Source organism: Panthera onca, chromosome B4 (assembly GCF_046562875.1).
Source record: "Panthera onca isolate mPanOnc1 chromosome B4, mPanOnc1 haplotype 2, whole genome shotgun sequence".
In the NCBI taxonomy this organism is placed as follows: domain Eukaryota; kingdom Metazoa; phylum Chordata; class Mammalia; order Carnivora; family Felidae; genus Panthera; species Panthera onca.
Genome location: NC_138345.1, coordinates 17,575,376 through 17,595,152, shown reverse-complemented (window position 1 = coordinate 17,595,152; position 19,777 = coordinate 17,575,376). Strand labels below are relative to the sequence as shown.

The window sequence follows — 19,777 nt, the reverse complement described above, 5'->3', positions numbered from 1 at the left end:
CACAAAGTACACCAGAGTAGCAAAACTCTAGCAACACTCCTTTTCACTTAACAATTAACTGCTTTATAAAAGGAATGGGGCTAGAGGCTCGGTCAACTACTCTTGTTAAAAGTATCTAAAATTAAGAGGAACTTGGTAATGAAAGAACACCTGAGTGAGTGTGACTTTTGGGAAAAGCACACTGACTACATAATCCCAACTAACAGTATTCTTTAGTTACTATTTCCTGAGTCTCCAGTAAGTACTCGTGCTATTCGAACTGCATATATAAGCTACACAGTCCTACAGATCCATCCTAAAATGGGATAAAAGGAAGGTATAAAAGCATGTTGCTTGTGCTTTATGAACATGGGAAACCATAAGAAAAGTTTGCGTTACAAACTCAATTTGTAAAATACAAATTTAAAGTAGGTGTAGAATGTTTCAAGGTGGTTTTAAATTTCAAAGGGAACAATATATATAAGCGTGTGTAACAATATATATAAGCATGTGTATATATGCACAAATATATTATTTTAGCACCCAAAGTAGTGTAATATAAATTCTAGTAATTGGATTGCTTTATAACTTCCTCAAAACAAAAATGATTGAACAAATATGTACATGAAATACTCATGTCAGCATCAAAATATATGGACATGTATGCATCAATATATAAATATTTCATAATATGTAATATGGCTACATTTGTATGTCACACCCTCTATATGAAGTTGGTCTCAATCAAGCAAACATGTCAGGTTTTCTTTGTTCAAATGAAATGACATAATTTGGAAAATTTAACACACTAGGAAATAACACTATTTGTTGAAAAGCACAGACATCTGTCCCTTCGCTCAAAGGAAATAGCAGAATGGTATCAAGATACACTCCCCTGGAAAAATCCCAACTATGTAACCAATGAAACTACAAGAATAAAAGAGAAATGGGAAAATATGTTCAAAATCAAATGCTAAAATATCTACTGATACTCCGGGTGGAATTTGATTTACAAAAAAAGAAACAATTACAAGGAGAACACAAAAAACCCTTCACTGGAGGGGGAAAAAGGGAGGAAAAAAGCTAAGTGCCAATATGTGCAATTGAAAAGAAAAGAAATATATTTACTTTCAGCCAATGAACCCAGGAATAATGCAAACTATTAGTAAGGTGAATTTCTCCAAAAGAAATGATCCAAATTGTTTGTAAGAAATTTTAAGGCACAGAAAAGACATTGACGGGGTGCCTGGGTGGCGCAGTCGGTCAAGTAACCTACTCTTGATCTCGGCTCAGGTCATGATCTCACAGTGAGTTCTCAACACCTGCATCAGGCTCTGTGCTGATGGTGTGGAGCCTACTTGGAATTCTGCTTCTCCTTCTCTCTGCCCATCCCCCACTGTGTGCACGCACCTGCGCGCTCTCTCTCTCTCTCAAATAAATAAGCTTAATACATTTTTTTGAAAAAGAAAAGAAACTGACACATTAGAGAAAATGAATTGTCCTCACATATTTTTTGAGTGAAAAAAGACTGTACCCAAAAATTCCACCAAGATTATACTGGTAAGTAGATTTTTTTTTAATCTAGTATTAAAACCAAGTGTCTGAGGCATTAATGGAATTGCTGTTTAAAAACAGGCAGAGGGGGGCGCCTGGTGGCTCAGTCGGTTAAGCGTCCACTTCGGCTCAGGTCATGATCTCACAGTCCGTGAGTTCGAGCCCCGTGTCGGGCTCTGTGCTGACAGCTCAGAGCCTGCAGCCTGTTTGAGATTCTGTGTCTCCCTCTCTCTCTGCCCCTCCCTTGTTCATGCTCTGTCTCTCTCTGTCTCAAAAATAAATAAACGTTAAAAACAAAAAATTTAAAAAAAATAAAAACAGGCAGAGGATTTCTCCCTCACTTTCCCATCTCCTCTTTCCTGCATCCTGTTCCATTGCTCTTAATAAAATCTCTACCGATCAACAGAAGCATTTTGTACAAAGAACTTTTCATTTAAAAGGTGACACGTTGCAATATTTCTTTCAACATAATACATCGCTAAAACTGCAGCAAAACAAATGGCAAATTTTTAATAATTAAGAAAACCCACTCGTTTGTGATATGGGATTTGGATTCATTTAGTTAGAATTCATTGTTTCCAAAGAGACGCAAGTATATTAGTTGCTAAGTTACCTCATATGGGAACCATCATTTGGGTTTTAAATTAAATTATATTTCCTTTCAAATACAACTAGACTTGAATAATAATGGGACTTCTTGTCATCACTCCTATCAAAGCCTCTCCATAAAAATCCTAAAAGGGAGGTGCTGGACCTAAATTTTGCCCAGTCGTGAATACCAACCATGGCTGACATTTCTACAGGCATCATGGCTGCCTAGAAGGCAATGGCAGCCCTCCTCTTGAAACCCTCCCCACAGCTTTCTGTCTAATTGGTCAGAATGCAAAATGCCCTACACTTAACAAAGGTCAGCAATCCATAATATATGTCTCCAAAGGGAAAAGTATAAAGGGGTTGCCCTTCCCACCCATTTTCCTCTTTAAAACGCACACATACCATAATACAATTACGCACTTGTTCAACAAAGTTTGCAGTATTAACAAAAAGTACCAAAGCCTTAAATTAGCTTAGAGACCCCCACAAAGAATAGTGCTAATAGCTTCAGAGTGAGAATAAACATTCACCGTATTTCATACATGTTAACTTTACCTCACTCGGTGCAAAGACTTTTAAATCCAACCACAGTCGTTAATGTGAGCATGTGAAGAAGTAAATCATTAATTCACTTACAGCAAGTTGCCGGGTCTTCATCACTGTCATCAGAACAGTCTGGCTGAGAGTCACAGACCAATTCTTGGGCGATGCACTGGCCACCAGCACAAGTGAATTCCTCTGTAGAGCAAAGCTTTCTGGATGGAGCACGTGCACAGGCATAGACCCAGAGCTGATCCAGCCCAATAAAACCTTTCTGGCTCAGAATGGTCCCTTCAAAGATAATCTTCAAAAGGCAAAACATGAACAATTTATGAGTTGATAATCTCCTTTAAAAGAACCCTCCAGGGGCACCTGGGTGGCTCAGTCGGTTAAGCGTCCGACTTCGGCTCTGGTCATGATCTCGCAGTTTGTGAGTTCGAGCCCACGTCTGGCTCTGTCCTGACAGCTCGGAGCCTGGAGCCTGCTTCGGATTCTGTGTCTCCTTCTCTCTCTGCCCCTCCCCCACTTGTGCTCTGTCTCTATCAAAAATATATAAATGTAAATGTAAAAAAAATAATTAAAAAAAATAACCCTCCAAAAAGAATAGACATTTAATAGTTACTGAGAAAAACACCTGTTGAAAGAGAAGCAAATACAACCAATAAAGTTCCTACTTGAGAAGCCTGACCCACATGTATAATTGGTCTGAATGAAAAAAGCCCTACACTTAAGAAAGGTCAGCAGTCCATAATATATGCCTCCCAAGGGACCAGGACAAAGACTATGGGCACAGCAGTGATCCACTGACACCTCTGAGAACCCACCCATGAGCAAAAGAAATACTACATGCCACTTCACCCTTGGCAATGTCCCTGACTGCAAACTTGTTACTTGAGCATCATCTTCACTGCTCTATTTCTTTAATATTCAGGGAAAAGAATAAATATGATCACTACTTAGAGACCAAAAGCTATAACCGCATCTGGTTTTTAAACTACTGATATCAGCATTGGAAAGCAAGAAGGGAAATGTTAGGCAAATAGTAAGGGGACACAACAGAAGAATAGAACATTTAAAATAATAAATATAAAAATCTATTTTCAGAGAAGAAGAATTTCTGTAATAATCAAACAAGTGCTAATTAAAAGAAATAAGTCTCATTGTCTCCAGCTGAATTGCGAGGTTTTTTGAAAGTATACGGTATTAGCAAGTGCAATGACCATACTTGCCAGTCCAATGTAAGATAATATCAAAGTATTATCCTTGAGCTTCTATCAAGAGCAATGGCTAGCTGTCCACCAGAGTGGACAAGAGGTATGAATACCTGACTCTACTAAATAACTATTTCTCTGCCATCCAATATGGTAGCCACAAGCTAGAAAGGACTATTTCAAATTAAGTTAACGAAAACAAAATTAAAATTCCATTCCTCAGCCACACTAGCCACATTGTAAGTGTTCAGTAGCCACACGTACTACCATACCACGTGTATGGTAGCTATTGGCTACCATATTGGAGAGCACAGATACTTAAATTTCCCCTTATGACAGAAAATACTATTGAACAGCAGTGAACGAGATGTTGTTAATGTGTAAGATACTAGAAATAAAGACTAATTCCTTTGACTTTCTTCCAGCTTAAAGTCTCTGAATATATTTTCTCCTTTGCAAAAATATGAATATGTATACATATACATATATATGTATATATGTATATACATATACATATATATGTATATGTATATACATATATACATATATGTGTATAATGCTATACATATATGTATGTATGTATACATATGTATACATACATATGTATATACACATATGTATACATACATATGTATATACATATACATATACATATGTATACAGCTTAAAGTCTCTGAATATATTTTCTCCTTTGCAAAAATATGAATATGTATACATATACATATATATGTATATGTATATACATATATACGTATATGTGTATAATGCTATACATATATGTATGTATGTATACATATGTATATATATATACATATATATACACATATATACACATATATATGCAAAAATATGAATATGTATACATATATATATGTATATACACATATTTGTTTGTTCAGAATTACTTAAGGGGGCACCTGGGTGGCTCAGTTGATTGAGTGTCCAGCTTCGGCCCAGGTAATGATCTTGCCATTCATGAGTTAGTGCTGACAGCTCAGAGCCCGGAGCTTGCTTCAGATTCTGTGTATCCCTCTCTCTTTCACCTCCCCCACTCACACTCTGTCCTCTTTCTCTCTCTCTCAAAAATAAATAAAAACTTAAACAAAAGAATTACTTATGATCAAGTTTCAGTTTGTAAATATAGCTAACAATTTAGCCTAGAAAATAATATTAAACTTAAATCATATCTAATAATAGAAAAACTTTGTATGCTGCTGTATACCATTCTACATATGAATATACTATATATGTATAGTATAAATATATATAAATTATTGGATCTACAGTTGTATATTTTTACAGCAGCAAGAGATCAAATGTGCATAAATGATATCAGTTTGTGTTTCAAAATTGATGAGTTTAAACTTAGATCTCAAAAGGGTGCTATTGTTGAAAAGTTAATTACATTTAATATGCACTTGGAAATCTAGAATAGCTCCCAAATTACTCCCTTTATATTTTGTTTTATCTCTGAGTTAAATAACAAAACAAACTTTAATATTCAGTTTATGTAAAAAGAATGAAACTCTAATCATTTAGTACCTCTTTCAGAAGTTATAAAGATAAATATCGCTTAGAAAATTAAAACAGTGCCAAATGTTATTGCAACAGGCTATGATATAAACCTCAACTTTGCTGTGATTAATACAAAAATGCTATGGTTCAGAAATTCCAATCTGAGCAGTAAATGGGATTCTAAAAATCTGCATGGTTATACTTCAGTTTCATTCGGGTTCTCCCTTTCAAACCTAGAAAGATGTACATATGTGGTATTATCATAAAGGAATGAAATTGGTTTCATGAGCCACATGTACAATCAGTCTTATTATTTTATACTCACAGCCCAGCAAAAAAATATTTATACACTCTATATACAATACAATAGGAAAGGAATCTTAAATAAAATAATGCACTTCAAAAACAAAATTATGAATGGCAATTAATAATACCAGCTATTTAAATGTTGATCCTACTGACATGACTACATTTTACAATATTGCTATATTAGAAAAGAAGGAAATGACAGGTAAATATTTAATATGAAAGGTAAAAAAATATCAGATATGCTTTTCTGCACAATCTCAACTCTATACACAACATGGAATCTTGAGTTAATGTGCTTAAGAGATAGTATTACCACTGAGCACATGTATATTGCAGACATATCTTTGCAAAGGTAGAGTTATCCATGTTTCATAAAGATGTAAATTACTGCATTCAAAACATTTGCATAGTCTTCACTGATTTTCAATACCAATTTATTATTTATCTGCTTCGTAATGCAGTTTGCTTCCTTGTTTTCAGTGCATGGTGTTGGAGGTGGGGGGTGCTAGAGAGGGAGCCCGTGTAAAATGAGGACGCTTTAAACATGAGGAGTCACACTCTGGCTCTTCTACTCAGAGGAAATGTGGCCTGAGAAGGGCTAAGTACAATGAAAAGAAGCAGGCAATGGCTCTCCCCAAATATAGAAATCTATATCATTAATTTAAATGCTAATTTAAACTTAGAAATGGATGACAAAATTCACTACTGCCAAACTACAAATTAAACTTATGATAGAAAAAAGTGCTTGTTTTTCCATTTTGTACCTTAAATGTCTTCAGTCCTTCTGGTATTAACACCTCTGCTTTCACCCATTTTCTGTCAGTTGATGCGCTGTATGTCCAAAATATTTCTTCTTCCTTTGATTCAAAGAAAATGACATTACTAATTCCCCAAATTCTACTCTCATATTCGCGTATGTGCTCTCTCAATTACATTTCAGTTGATATGAAAATACTAGGAAGCCTAAAGTACTGGTAAAAAGGTGTTTAATATTTTTTAAAGGAACAATAAAATTGAGGCAGGGGAAGATGAAAAGGCAGAGCCCAGAGGATTTTTAAGGCAGTGAAAATACTCTGGATGATAACATACAGTGGATACGTGTCATTGTATATTTGTCCAAACCCATGGCATACACAACACCAAGTGGGAACCTTAATGTAAACTATGGACTTTGGGTGATGATGATGATGGTCAATGCGGGTTCATCATTTATAACAAAGGTACAACTCTGATGGAGGATGTTGATAAGGGGGAAGGCTGTGCACGCGTGGTCCCAGGGGGAAAATGGGAAATCTCTGTACCTTCCCCCTAATTTTGCTAAGAACCTAAAACAGCTCTATAAAAACAGTCTTAAACAAATAAGAAAATAAAGCATGTCTATATATTTATTTTTTAACAATGGAGAGTAAGGACAGAACAAAAATTTGAACAGAATCTTAAATAAAGTTTTGTACTTCAAAAATACAACTCTAAATAGAAATTCATAATGCCAGCTATTTAAATGTTGATCCCGCTAACACTACTACACTTTACGATATTGCCATGACATTAGAAAAGAAAGAAAGAACACGAAGACACTAAACATGAAAGTTTAAAATACAACATTAGGGGCACCCAGGTGGCTCAGTCAGTTAAGTAGCTGACTTCAGCTCAGGTCATGATCTCAGGGTTCATGAGTTCCAGCCCCACGTTGGGCTCTGTGCTGACACTTCAGAGCCTGAAGCCTGCTTTGGATTCTGTGTTTCCCTCTCTCTCTGTCCCTCCCCCACTCGCACCTCTCTCTCTCTCTCTCTCTCAAAAATAAATAAATAAATAAATAAATAAACAAACATTAATAAAAACCACGATGTTATCAGATATATTCTTCTGCACAATCTCAACATATTTTTTTCTATGGGAGAATTCACTCCAAGTTCCAAACAATACAGTTATTGTCTGGAGATTATATTTCCATTCGACTCTCTTGTTCTTTCAAAGACCTTTTTGTGCCTTCTAGAGCACAATGCTCTGTCATGCATTGGTAAAATGATCATCTTCTAGGTTACAAAGTACATGCAAAATTATGCTCCTATACACTATGAGGTAAAAGTCTATAATGTACTCCAAAATGTGGCCTATGTTATTGTGCCTTATGACTTGTGACCATGCTGTTACACTGAAATAACGTATTTCTTTAGATTCTGTCCAACATGCAAGTTAATTTGACAGTTCCCTGCTAAAGATAGACCAGATTGTTCATAATGTTTACCCGTAAGATGCATTGATTATTTCAAATTTCAATAGAGTGAATATGCAGAGTGGCATAAATATGTCTCAGGTTGAGCTCTGCGACTGCCTGTGCCCTCCTTCCACTGTGAGATAGAAAACAGCACCGGAAGATAACTTCTCGTTGTAATTCATATTTCACATGACACTCACACTTTTTCAGACTCCTGTAAGCATTTGTCTCCCCTCAGCCTCACTTATTTCATTCATAGCCAACACTTTCTAAAAACGAATCTATTTTCAACTCAGTCCTTTACCCTCTGATGTCTGCTCCAATTTCCAAGTCTTGAATATTTCAGAAGATAGTCTAAACCCATTAAAAAAGTACTTCATTTTATTACTTATTCATATCAACTATTAAGACTTCCACTAGACAGTGAAACATCCACGGCAGACGTATTTTCAGCTGACAGCCCCCAGGTCACTTCAGGATGAACCAGAGCGACCCAAAGTTGGGACACACAACTAATTTTTCTTTCAATAATTTCCTACACAACCTCAGTTATTTAGCATCAAGACACTTAACGTCCTCCACAGACGGTTTTAGTGACACTGCTTGGCAAGTTGCATTCAGCACGTCCCTTCACTTTCATTTAGGAAGATAACTTAGAGCAATCCTGCTTTTTTTGCAATGACAAGTTAATTCCCCTCTATTCTACCTGAAGAAGAATGTGTTTACAGTTTTTTGAAAAGTGTGCAGCATTCTTCTTAAACTTACATGGCTTTTTGTACACTAAGTTAACGGTATGTTGTGTATGAAATACAGATTTTTCTAGCACATTTTCCTGTCTGACAGCACAAGTAATGAAAAAGAAAAATAATTTCTTCCAACTAAATAAGTCAGCTTTTATTTTATTCTCTCTTCAATCTCAGACTCTTATGTAGTTACTTTCAACAGGTGCCAATGTAAAAAAGAAACCCTCGGCTCAGAAAAAGCGTTCACGTGAAGTTCTAATTTTCCGTTATCTTAAAATCATTCAATCAACCAATCAATACAAATTCTGAAAATGTCCTCACTCTCCCAGACCAGGATCAATAATGCCATTTTACCTTTCAAGGAAAGAATGACTATATCTCCTGGAGACCTCAGCTTCTCCTTTCCTCTTCCAGTAAAGAAATCAAAGGTACCAAACTCAAGGTTGTTGTTTTTGTTCTTTTTAAACTACTTTCTAAGGCATTTTCGTCCCTGCCTGCCCCAGCTATGTGTTCTTCCCATTTGACATTTGGGAGGTTTTTTGTTTGTTTGTTTGTTTGTTTGTTTACCAGTTTAAATTTTTTTCATTTTTTCCCAGTTTTATTGTTATAACTGACAAATAGCAATGCATATGTTTAAGGTGTACAATATAATGATTTCATATATGTTGTGAAATAATTACCACCATAAATTTAGTGAACCTCCAAAACATCATGAAGTTACAATTTTTTTTTTCTTGTGCTGACTTTTAAGATCCATACTCTTAGCAAATTTCAAATATACAAAACCATATTGTTAGCTATAATCCTAATGAATAACCAGTGGTTTTTAATGTTAATCAGAATATGTACAACGCACCACAGGCTGGTTCATTGATAATGGAAACTCTCTTCAGAATAAAATACAGGCTGTTACTATGACTATTACTTTATAGATGATAAAGACCTAATCTCAAGGATCTCTATATGGTAGAAATTAGAACTCCTACACACGTAAGGGGACCCTAAAAAGAGTCAACTTTTTATTTAACAACTTCCCTGTATTTTCTACTTCTCAAATTCTAATGTCCTCTGAAAATAAAGAAAACCACCTTCAGCATTTTACTAGGTATTTCTTGATTTACCTGCATATATCCTAAGGGTTGTTTTCTTTATTCTATTCATGGAAGATATAAATGATCATTTTCATCAAGAGCTATTTTTTTTAATTATAGGATTGGAGTCCTTTTTAAGTCTGTGATAAAACATCAACATGTAATTTAAATGTATTTTGATGCAGATTTTTCATTGGTGACCAATATGTTATATGTTATGTATATAGAGCAGAGCAAATAGAGTGTGAGAAAAGATAGCATCTTGCCTTGCAGAATACTAGGTAAACTAATGAACCAAACATCACTCAGTACTCCAAGATTTACACCCATCTGGTTCTGATTAATACATTAGATCAGTTCTCCATGATTAACTTCTTTTCTTATAATGTGGGAGATGGAGTTTTGATTACTATTCTTATTATATGGTGTATCTGAAGTCAGTTTGTTTATAATCTTTTCTTATACAGTCCCAAAGTCACCAGAACACTGATATTGTTCACTTTCAATGATTCATAACTCCCTTATATATAATATATAAATATAAAATATTTATATGAATATAATCTATATTAAATATAAAATATATATAAGTTTATATATATAAACATATATATATAAACTTTTAAAATCCATCACTGTTGTTCCGGGTAGATTAAAATAATCTTTAGTATTAGAATATATATTACACAAATTTCTACTCTAAGACAACTTGGTCAACATTTAGTGAATATCAATTACCTGTGAAAAGCAGTATCATAAGATCATATATTTTTTAAAGCATCTTTAACTATGATATAAATTCAACAAAACTATTCTAGTGGCAAATACTACTGCAAAAATGTCACAAAAATAAAACATAGTACGGAATGCTAGAAATTGTGTCCCATCCATGAAAAAAATATATTAGGCCATCTAATGAGCTCACTCATCCAATTTTATGCTTTAGAACTCTGTGAATGTTCTGGAAAAGAAGAGGTCAAAGAAAAAAGACTGGATAAGAAGAAAATGATACAAAAGAAAAAGAAAGGGGTGTTGTGATAGAACTAGGATAAAAAGGAGAATTTCTCTGGAATTTTCAGATCTCTTAGTAATAGGTAATAGGCAATACCCGAGGATTAATTATGATGGCACTTCAGAATTCAGAAGAAAATAGAACCAAAAAAAAAATGCTATTGACAGATGGTTAGTGATACTTGATAAGAACAAATGCTAAATTAATAAACTTTTCTTGGAAAATGCATTTGGCTGATGTCAGGAGGAAGTTACAACTAGATTTATTCAAAGCACCTCAAGCCAAAAGAATTTGACTTGGATGCTTCTACTGTCTTTTTCCTATGTAAGAATTCGTGCAATTATTATCAAATGTTTCCCATCGCTAGAATGACCACTATTTACCCCTGTGATTTTTTTTTTACTTCTATCAATAAATAAATTCTTCTTCACAATAGAAATTCTGAAAGCATCTCAGATATTTTCCCACTGGTGGCAGATTGTTTTCATTTCAAGTTAGGTTTAGAAAAAAGGCCTGAATTTGTTCTATTTGCTAATATTACCACTGCAACTTTCACTCTACCCAGTGAGCCTTTCTTTGCCCATTCCATTGACTCATTTGTTTATATTTAATCAGTAATTACCAGTCTCTAAAAACTGTATCTACTGGTACCATAACAAGTAATTTGTTTCCATCGTAATTATAGCTCTAGATATGTGGATCTAAAATCCAAAACAGATCCCATCAGAATGTCAACACAGAGCCAACATAACAGAATCTCAAAAATCTCATTTTTATTAGATCTATTATTTCTTTAATATATCTCCATGAATTTTAACAATTCTGTAAAATAATATGGTGCAAATCATCACACGAAATTGTCTACGTGACCGTATCTCTTAAGCTAGTTCTTAACATTTCTTTTCAAAGCTATACTAAATAGAGTCAAGTTAAAGACTATCTAAAGCCTACGCACAACTGAGAAATAGAAACACAAATTGCCAAAAGAGAAATTTCGCTTATTCAATGAATCTGAAATAAATGCAAGTTTCTTCTCACCTTATTACTATATAGTCCTACTCTCAGAACACTGTTTTCCATAGAGTAATAGAATTGAAGATGGCATCTCTTGCCCAGGCAGTGACACACAGAGCTATTTAAATAAGCCTTGCTGTCTAAACGGTTAAGAGTAGAAGCATCCTTAGCTCCTATCCACATATAGTAACCTGAAAAATAAAGGGAAATGAAGCAATTTAGAAAAATCAGCTGCTTTCTGTTTGGACAAAATTATTATATTCCCGGGGTTTCCAAAATCAGGCCTGAAAGACAAAGATTGTATTTAAAAGGCTATGCTGTCGTAAATGATTACATCAATTACAAATTATAGGTTTTCATTTCCATATGTATTTTCAAATGCATTGAAATTGGCTCCTAATTCCTGAAATTAGGAAATTTCAATTCATTATTCTTATAAAAATAAATCTGCTGATATAAAAATCTCTATGCTACAAATCATTACCATTTTCTTTAAAATGTCACAATTCAACCTTTCTTTAACCAAGAATTCCACACCTTTCTTCCCAGAATTCTTTCCTCTTTTATTTCTCTTTTACTTTTTAGGTTTAGAAAAACCCTAATAGTTTCAAGGGACTTTAATTTGAACTGCCCTCTTTCTTACCAAACCACAGGAAAGTATCAGATATCTACAGCCCCATTAATCTGCACCTATGAATTTCATAGTATGTGAAAATATTGTCAGTCAATTTTAACACATCTGATACTTAAAACCAATTTACACTGTTCTTAAATACAATAATATAGACAAGGTGAAGTTATTTCTATGATTTTACAACTTCACCTTTCATTAATGAAGACTTTTAATTCTTTATTTCTGTAAGTTAGTAAATATTCCTACAATTTCTAAAAACTATGAATTTAAGCAAAACTCTTATTTATTTAAAATGTAAGAATTTAAGCAAAATACCATAGCAAGTTAATACTTTGCCTCTGATATTTAAACAAAGAAATGATAAATAAGATAAAAAACACATTTTTATAAAAGTTGAGACAGATCCATTGCAAAAAAACATATCTAAAAAGATAAGGAAAGAACAAGTATGGTGAGTAGGGTTGAACCCACAGAACTCTTGAACTCTGAGACCAGACTCAAGCTCTGGTAGCTTAGATTTTGACTAATTTCAGTATTACCAAAAAAAGCTGGAAGAACAGTCAAATTCTCTCAATGAAGTTGAAGACTAGAGTTGGGGAATTCTGCTCTTAATCTGAGGTGGAAAATACACCAACATTCACTACCTTGGGCTACAACTAAGTGACAGCATATGCAAAACTCCAACCATTATCGCGAAGTACGAAACCCTAAACTAATATTGTTACTAAGGTTGGTCTTAAGGAAATACACCTGAGAATACACCTGGATTATTCAGGTATTAATAGCAAGGTTTGTACTCAAAAGTAACTATTTTACCACCACGTTACTAACTGGAGTTTGACTAGAGCCTAATTGACCTAGGAGAAGAGAGATACCAACTCCAGTAGGCTCTAGCCTTCCACAGGAGAGGAGGAAAATACCCAGATCCAGCCCTGTCTAGCTTTCCTGTCTCATCTAAGGTTGGGGAAGGAAGCATTTTTGAAGATCTTGTAACAGAGGAACAATTTCACTAAAAGACTGAAGAATATTTTTCCTCCACCTCACAATTGGTTACCATATAAAAGGGGATCCCCCTACAAGGGAATACTATTCAAAGAACTGTAGGTCTCAGACCTCATTTAAGAATATGTCTCCAGGGAAACCCAAAGACAACAAGTAAGATAAAATCAAGAATACCAGGTGAATTTTTAGCCTCAGGCATTTACAGCTGCAGCAAAGAGTAAAAAGTCTAATCTCTAGTTGCATAAACATAAAAGGTCATTCATGCTAAATACCTATTGATCTTAATTGCTTTTACGTAGTACATCACGTCTGGCTTTCAGCAAAACATTACAAAGCATACTGAAAGGCAAAAAGAAAAAGAAAAGCCATAGTTTGAAGAGAAAGAGCAAATATCAGAACCAGACCCAGATATGGAATTGTCAGACTGGGACTTTAAAACAACTGTAATTAATAGTTAAGAGCTCTAATGGAAAAAAAAAGTAGAAAATATGAAAAATAAAAAGACTGACAAATGTAGTCAAAGAGCTGGAAATTCTAAGAAAAAAATTTTAAATGCTAGAGACAAAAAATCAAAACAAAAAACAAAAACCACTCCAACAGGAATGAAGATTGTCTTTAATGGGGTGACTAAGTAGACTGGTACAACTGAAAATATGTCAACAGAAACTTCTAAAACTAAAAAGCCAATATATTTTTTAAGTGGAAAAAAAGGAATAGAATATTCAAGGACTGGGGAATGACTACAAAAGTGACATATGCCTAATGGGAATACAAGAATGAGAAAGACAAAAAGGAACAAAAGCAGTATCTGAAGCAATATCGACTGACAATTTTCCCAAAATTAATATCAGATTTTATTTTTTTTTTTATTTTTTTTTATTTATTTTTATTTTTTTTATTTTTTAATATATGAAATTTACTGTCAAATTGGTTTCCATACAACACCCAGTGCTCATCCCAAAAGGTGCCCTCCTCAATACCCATCACCCACCCTGCCCTCCCTCCCACCCCCCATCAACCCTCAGTTTGTTCTCAGTTTTTAACAGTCTCTAATGCTTTGGCTCTCTCCCACTCTAACCTCTTTTTTTTTTTTTTTCCTTCCCCTCCCCCATGGGTTTCTGTTATGTTTCTCAGGATCCACCTAAGAGTGAAACCATATGGTATCTGTCTTTCTCTGTATGGCTTATTTCACTTAGCATCACACTCTCCAGTTCCATCCATGTTGCTACAAAAGGCCATATTTCATTTTTTCTCATTGCCACGTAGTATTCCATTGTGTATATAAACCACAATTTCTTTATCCATTCATCAGTTGATGGACATTTAGGCTCTTTCCATAATTTGGCTATTGTTGAGAGTGCCGCTATAAACATTGGGGTACAGGTGCCCCTATGCATCAGTACTCCTGTATCCCTTGGGTAAATTCCTAGCAGTGCTATTGCTGGGTCATAGGGTAGGTCTATTTTTAATTTTCTGAGGAACCTCCACACTGCTTTCCAGAGCGGCTGCACCAATTTGCATTCCCACCAACAGTGCAAGAGGGTTCCTGTTTCTCCACATCCTCTCCAGCATCTATAGTCTCCTGATTTCTTCATTTTGGCCACTCTGACTGGCGTGAGGTGGTATCTGAGTGTGGTTTTGATTTGTATTTCCCTGATAAGGAGCGACGTTGAACATCTTTTCATGTGCCTGTTGGCCATCCGGATGTCTTCTTTAGAGAAGTGTCTATTCATGTTTTCTGCCCATTTCTTCACTGGGTTATTTGTTTTTCGGGTGTGGAGTTTGATGAGCTCTTTATAGATTTTGGATACTAGCCCTTTGTCCGATGTGTCATTTGCAAATATCTTTTCCCATTCCGTTGGTTGCCTTTTAGTTTTGTTGGTTGTTTCCTTTGCTGTGCAGAAGCTTTTTATCTTCATAAGGTCCCAGTAATTCACTTTTGCTTTTAATTCCCTTGCCTTTGGGGATGTGCCGAGTAAGAGATTGCTACGGCTGAGGTCAGAGAGGTCTTTTCCTGCTTTCTCCTCTAAGGTTTTGATGGTTTCCTGTCTCACATTCAGGTCCTTTATCCATTTTGAGTTTATTTTTGTGAATGGTGTGAGAAAGTGGTCTAGTTTCAACCTTCTGCATGTTGCTGTCCAGTTCTCCCAGCACCATTTGTTAAAGAGACTGTCTTTTTTCCATTGGATGTTCTTTCCTGCTTTGTCAAAGATGAGTTGGCCATACGTTTGTGGGTCTAGTTCTGGGGTTTCTATTCTATTCCATTGGTCTATGTGTCTGTTTTTATGCCAATACCATGCTGTCTTGATGATGACAGCTTTGTAGTAGAGGCTAAAGTCTGGGATTGTGATGCCTCCTGCTTTGGTCTTCTTCTTCAAAATTACTTTGGCTATTCGGGGCCTTTTGTGGTTCCATATGAATTTTAGGATTGCTTGTTCTAGTTTCGAGAAGAATGCTGGTGCAATTTTGATTGGGATTGCATTGAATGTGTAGATAGCTTTGGGTAGTATTGACATTTTGACAATATTTATTCTTCCAATCCATGAGCAGGGAATGTCTTTCCATTTCTTTATATCTTCTTCAATTACCTGCATAAGCTTTCTATAGTTTTCAGCATACAGATCTTTTACATCTTTGGTTAGATTTATTCCTAGGTATTTTATGCTTCTTGGTGCAATTGTGAATGGGATCAGTTTCTTCATTTGTCTTTCTGTTGCTTCATTGTTAGTGTATAAGAATGCAACTGATTTCTGCACATTGATTTTGTATCCTGCAACTTTGCTGAATTCATGTATCAGTTCTAGCAGACTTTTGGTGGAGTCTATCGGATTTTCCATGTATAATATCATGTCATCTGCAAAAAGCGAAAGCTTGACTTCATCTTTGCCAATTTTGATGCCTTTGATTTCCTTTTGTTGTCTGATTGCTGATGCTAGAACTTCCAGCACTATATTAAACAGCAGCGGTGACAGTGGGCATCCCTGTCGTGTTCCTGATCTCAGGGAAAAAGCTCTCAGTTTTTCCCCGTTGAGGATGATGTTAGCTGTGGGCTTTTCATAAATGGCCTTTATGATCTTTAAGTATGTTCCTTCTATCCCGACTTTCTCAAGGGTTTTTATTAAGAAAGGGTGCTGGATTTTGTCAAAGGCCTTTTCTGCATCGATTGACAGGATCATATGGTTCTTCTCTTTTTTTTTGTTAATGTGATGTATCACGTTGATCGATTTGCGAATGTTGAACCAGCCCTGCATCCCAGGAATGAATCCCACTTGATCATGGTGAATAATTCTTTTTATATGCTGTTGAATTCGATTTGCTAGTATCTTATTAAGAATTTTTGCATCCATATTCATCAGGGATATTGGCCTGTAGTTCTCTTTTTTTACTGGGTCTCTGTCTGGTTTAGGAATCAAAGTAATACTGGCTTCATAGAATGAGTCTGGAAGTTTTCCTTCCCTTTCTATTTCTTGGAATAGCTTGAGAAGGATAGGTATTATCTCTGCTTTAAATGTCTGGTAGAACTCCCCTGGGAAGCCATCTGGTCCTGGACTCTTATTTGTTGGGAGATTTTTGATAACCGATTCAATTTCTTCGCTGGTTATGGGTCTGTTCAAGCTTTCTCTTTCCTCCTGATTGAGTTTTGGAAGAGTGTGGGTGTTTAGAAATTTGTCCATTTCTTCCAGGTTGTCCAATTTGCTGGCATATAATTTTTCATAGTATTCCCTGATAATTGTTTGTATCTCTGAGGGATTGGTTGTAATCATTCCATTTTCATTCATGATTTTATCTATTTGGGTCATCTCCCTTTTCTTTTTGAGAAGCCTGGCTAGAGGTTTGTCAATTTTGTTTATTTTTTCAAAAAACCAACTCTTGGTTTCGTTGATCTGCTCTACAGTTTTTTTAGATTCTATATTGTTTATTTCTGCTCTGATCTTTATGATTTCTCTTCTTCTGCTGGGTTTAGGCTGCCTTTGCTGTTCTGCTTCTATTTCCTTTAGGTGTGCTGTTAGATTTTGTATTTGGGATTTTTCTTGTTTCTTGAGATAGGCCTGGATTGCAATGTATTTTCCTCTCAGGACTGCCTTCGCTGCGTCCCAAAGCGTTTGGATTGTTGTATTTTCATTTTCGTTTGTTTCCATATATGTTTTAATTTCTTCTCTAATTGCCTGGTTGACCCACTCATTCGTTAGTAGGGTGTTCTTTAACCTCCATGCTTTTGGAGGTTTTCCAGACTTTTTCCTGTGGTTGATTTCAAGCTTCATAGCATTGTGGTCTGAAAGTATGCATGGTATAATTTCAATTCTTGTAAACTTATGAAGGGCTGTTTTGTGACCCAGTATATGATCTATCTTGGAGAATGTTCCATGTGCACTCGAGAAGAAAGTATATTCTGTTGCTTTGGGATGCAGAGTTCTAAATATATCTGTCAAGTCCATCTGATCCAATGTATCATTCAGGGCCCTTGTTTCTTTATTGACTGTGTGTCTAGATGATCTATCCATTTCTGTAAGTGGGGTGTTAAAGTCCCCTGCAATGACCACATTCTTATCAATAAGGTTGCTTATGTTTATGAGTAATTGTTTTATATATCTGGGGGCTCGGGTATTTGGCGCATAGACATTTATAATAGTTAGCTCTTCCTGGTGGATAGACCCTGTGATTATTATATAATGCCCTTCTTCATCTCTTGTTACAGCCTTTAATTTAAAGTCTAGTTTGTCTGATATAAGTATGGCTACTCCAGCTTTCTTTTGGCTTCCAGGAGCATGATAAATAGTTCTCCATCCCCTCACTCTCAATCTAAAGGTGTCCTCAGATCTAAAATGAGTCTCTTGTAGACAGCAAATAGATGGGTCTTGTTTTTTTATCCATTCTGATACCCTATGTCTTTTAGTTGGCGCATTTAATCCATTTACATTCAGTGTTATTATAGAAAGATATGGGTTTAGAGTCATTGTGATGTCTGTATGTTTTATGCTTGTAGTGATGTCTCTGGTACTTTGTCTCACAGGATCCCCCTTAGGATCTCTTGTAGGGCTGGTTTCGTGGTGACAAATTCCTTCAGTTTTTGTTTGTTTGGGAAGACCTTTATCTCTCCTTCTATTCTAAATGACAGACTTGCTGGATAAAGGATTCTCGGCTGCATATTTTTTCTGTTTAGCACACTGTAGATATCGTGCCAAGCCTTTCTGGCCTGCCAAGTTTCAAAGGAGAGATCAGTCACGAGTCTTATAGGTCTCCCTTTATATGTGAGGGCACGTTTATCCCTTGCTGCTTTCAGAATTTTCTCTTTATCCTTGTATTTTGCCAGTTTCACTATGATATGTCGTGCAGAAGATCGATTCAAGTTACGTCTGAAGGGAGTTCTCTGTGCCTCTTGGATTTCAATGCCTTTTTCCTTCCCCAGTTCAGGGAAGTTCTCAGCTATAATTTGTTCAAGTACCCCTTCAGCACCCTTCCCTCTCTCTTCCTCCTCTGGGATACCAATTATGCGTATATTATTTTTTTTTAGTGTATCACTTAGTTCTCTAATTTTCCCCTCATACTCCTGGATTTTTTTATCCCTCTTTCTTTCAGCTTCCTCTTTCTCCATAACTTTATCTTCTAGTTCACCTATTCTCTCCTCTGCCTCTTCAAGCCGAGCCATCGTGGATTCCATTTTGTTTTGCAATTCGTTTAAAGCGTTTTTCAACTCCTCGTGACTGTTCCTTAGTCCCTCGATCTTTGTGGCAAGAGATTCTCTGCTGTCCTGTATACTGTTTTCAAGCCCAGCGATTAATTTTATGACTATTATTCTAAATTCACTTTCTGTTATATTATTTAAATCCTTTTTGATCAGTTCATTAGCTGTTGTTATTTCCTGGAGATTCTTCTGAGGGGAATTCTTCCGTTTGGTCATTTTGGAGAGTCCCTGGCGTGGTGAGGACCTGCAGGGCACTTCCCCTGTGCTGTGGTGTATAACTGGAGTTAGTGGGCGGGGCCGCAGTCCGACCCGATGTCTGCCCCCAGCCCACTGCTGGGGCCACAGTCAGACTGGTGTGTGCCTTCTCTTCCCCTCTCCTAGGGGCGGGATTCACTGTGGGGTGGCGTGTCCCGTCTGGGCTACTTGCACACTGCCAGGCTTGTGTTGCTGGGGATCTGGCGTATTAGCTGGGGTGGGTAGGCAAGGTGCACGGGGGCTGGAGGGGCAGGCTTAGCTCGCTTCTCCTTAGGTGATCCACTTCAGGAGGAGCCCTGTGGCAGCGGGAGGGAGTCAGATCCGCTGCCGGAGGTTTGGCTCCGCAGAAGCACAGAGTTGGGTGTTTGCGCGGAGCGAGCAAGTTCCCTGGCAGGAACTGGTTCCCTTTGGGATTTTGGCTGG

The 19,777-nt window shown here is 36.1% G+C and overlaps 1 protein-coding gene across 2 annotated transcripts in view; it reads right to left on the bottom strand.

The window, feature by feature from the left end:
* The window catches only part of MALRD1 (MAM and LDL receptor class A domain containing 1), a 776,428-nt gene that overhangs the window by 684,806 nt on the left and 71,845 nt on the right, over window positions 1-19,777 (bottom strand). For both annotated transcript variants that reach the window (XM_078450377.2, XM_078450378.2), the window contains exons 8-10: window positions 11,805-11,971; window positions 6,467-6,559; window positions 2,764-2,971 (exon numbers count right to left, since the gene is read on the bottom strand). In XM_078450377.2, the coding sequence (XP_078306503.2) occupies window positions 2,764-2,971; window positions 6,467-6,559; window positions 11,805-11,971 (468 nt within the window). The remainder of the gene's footprint in view (window positions 1-2,763; window positions 2,972-6,466; window positions 6,560-11,804; window positions 11,972-19,777) is intronic.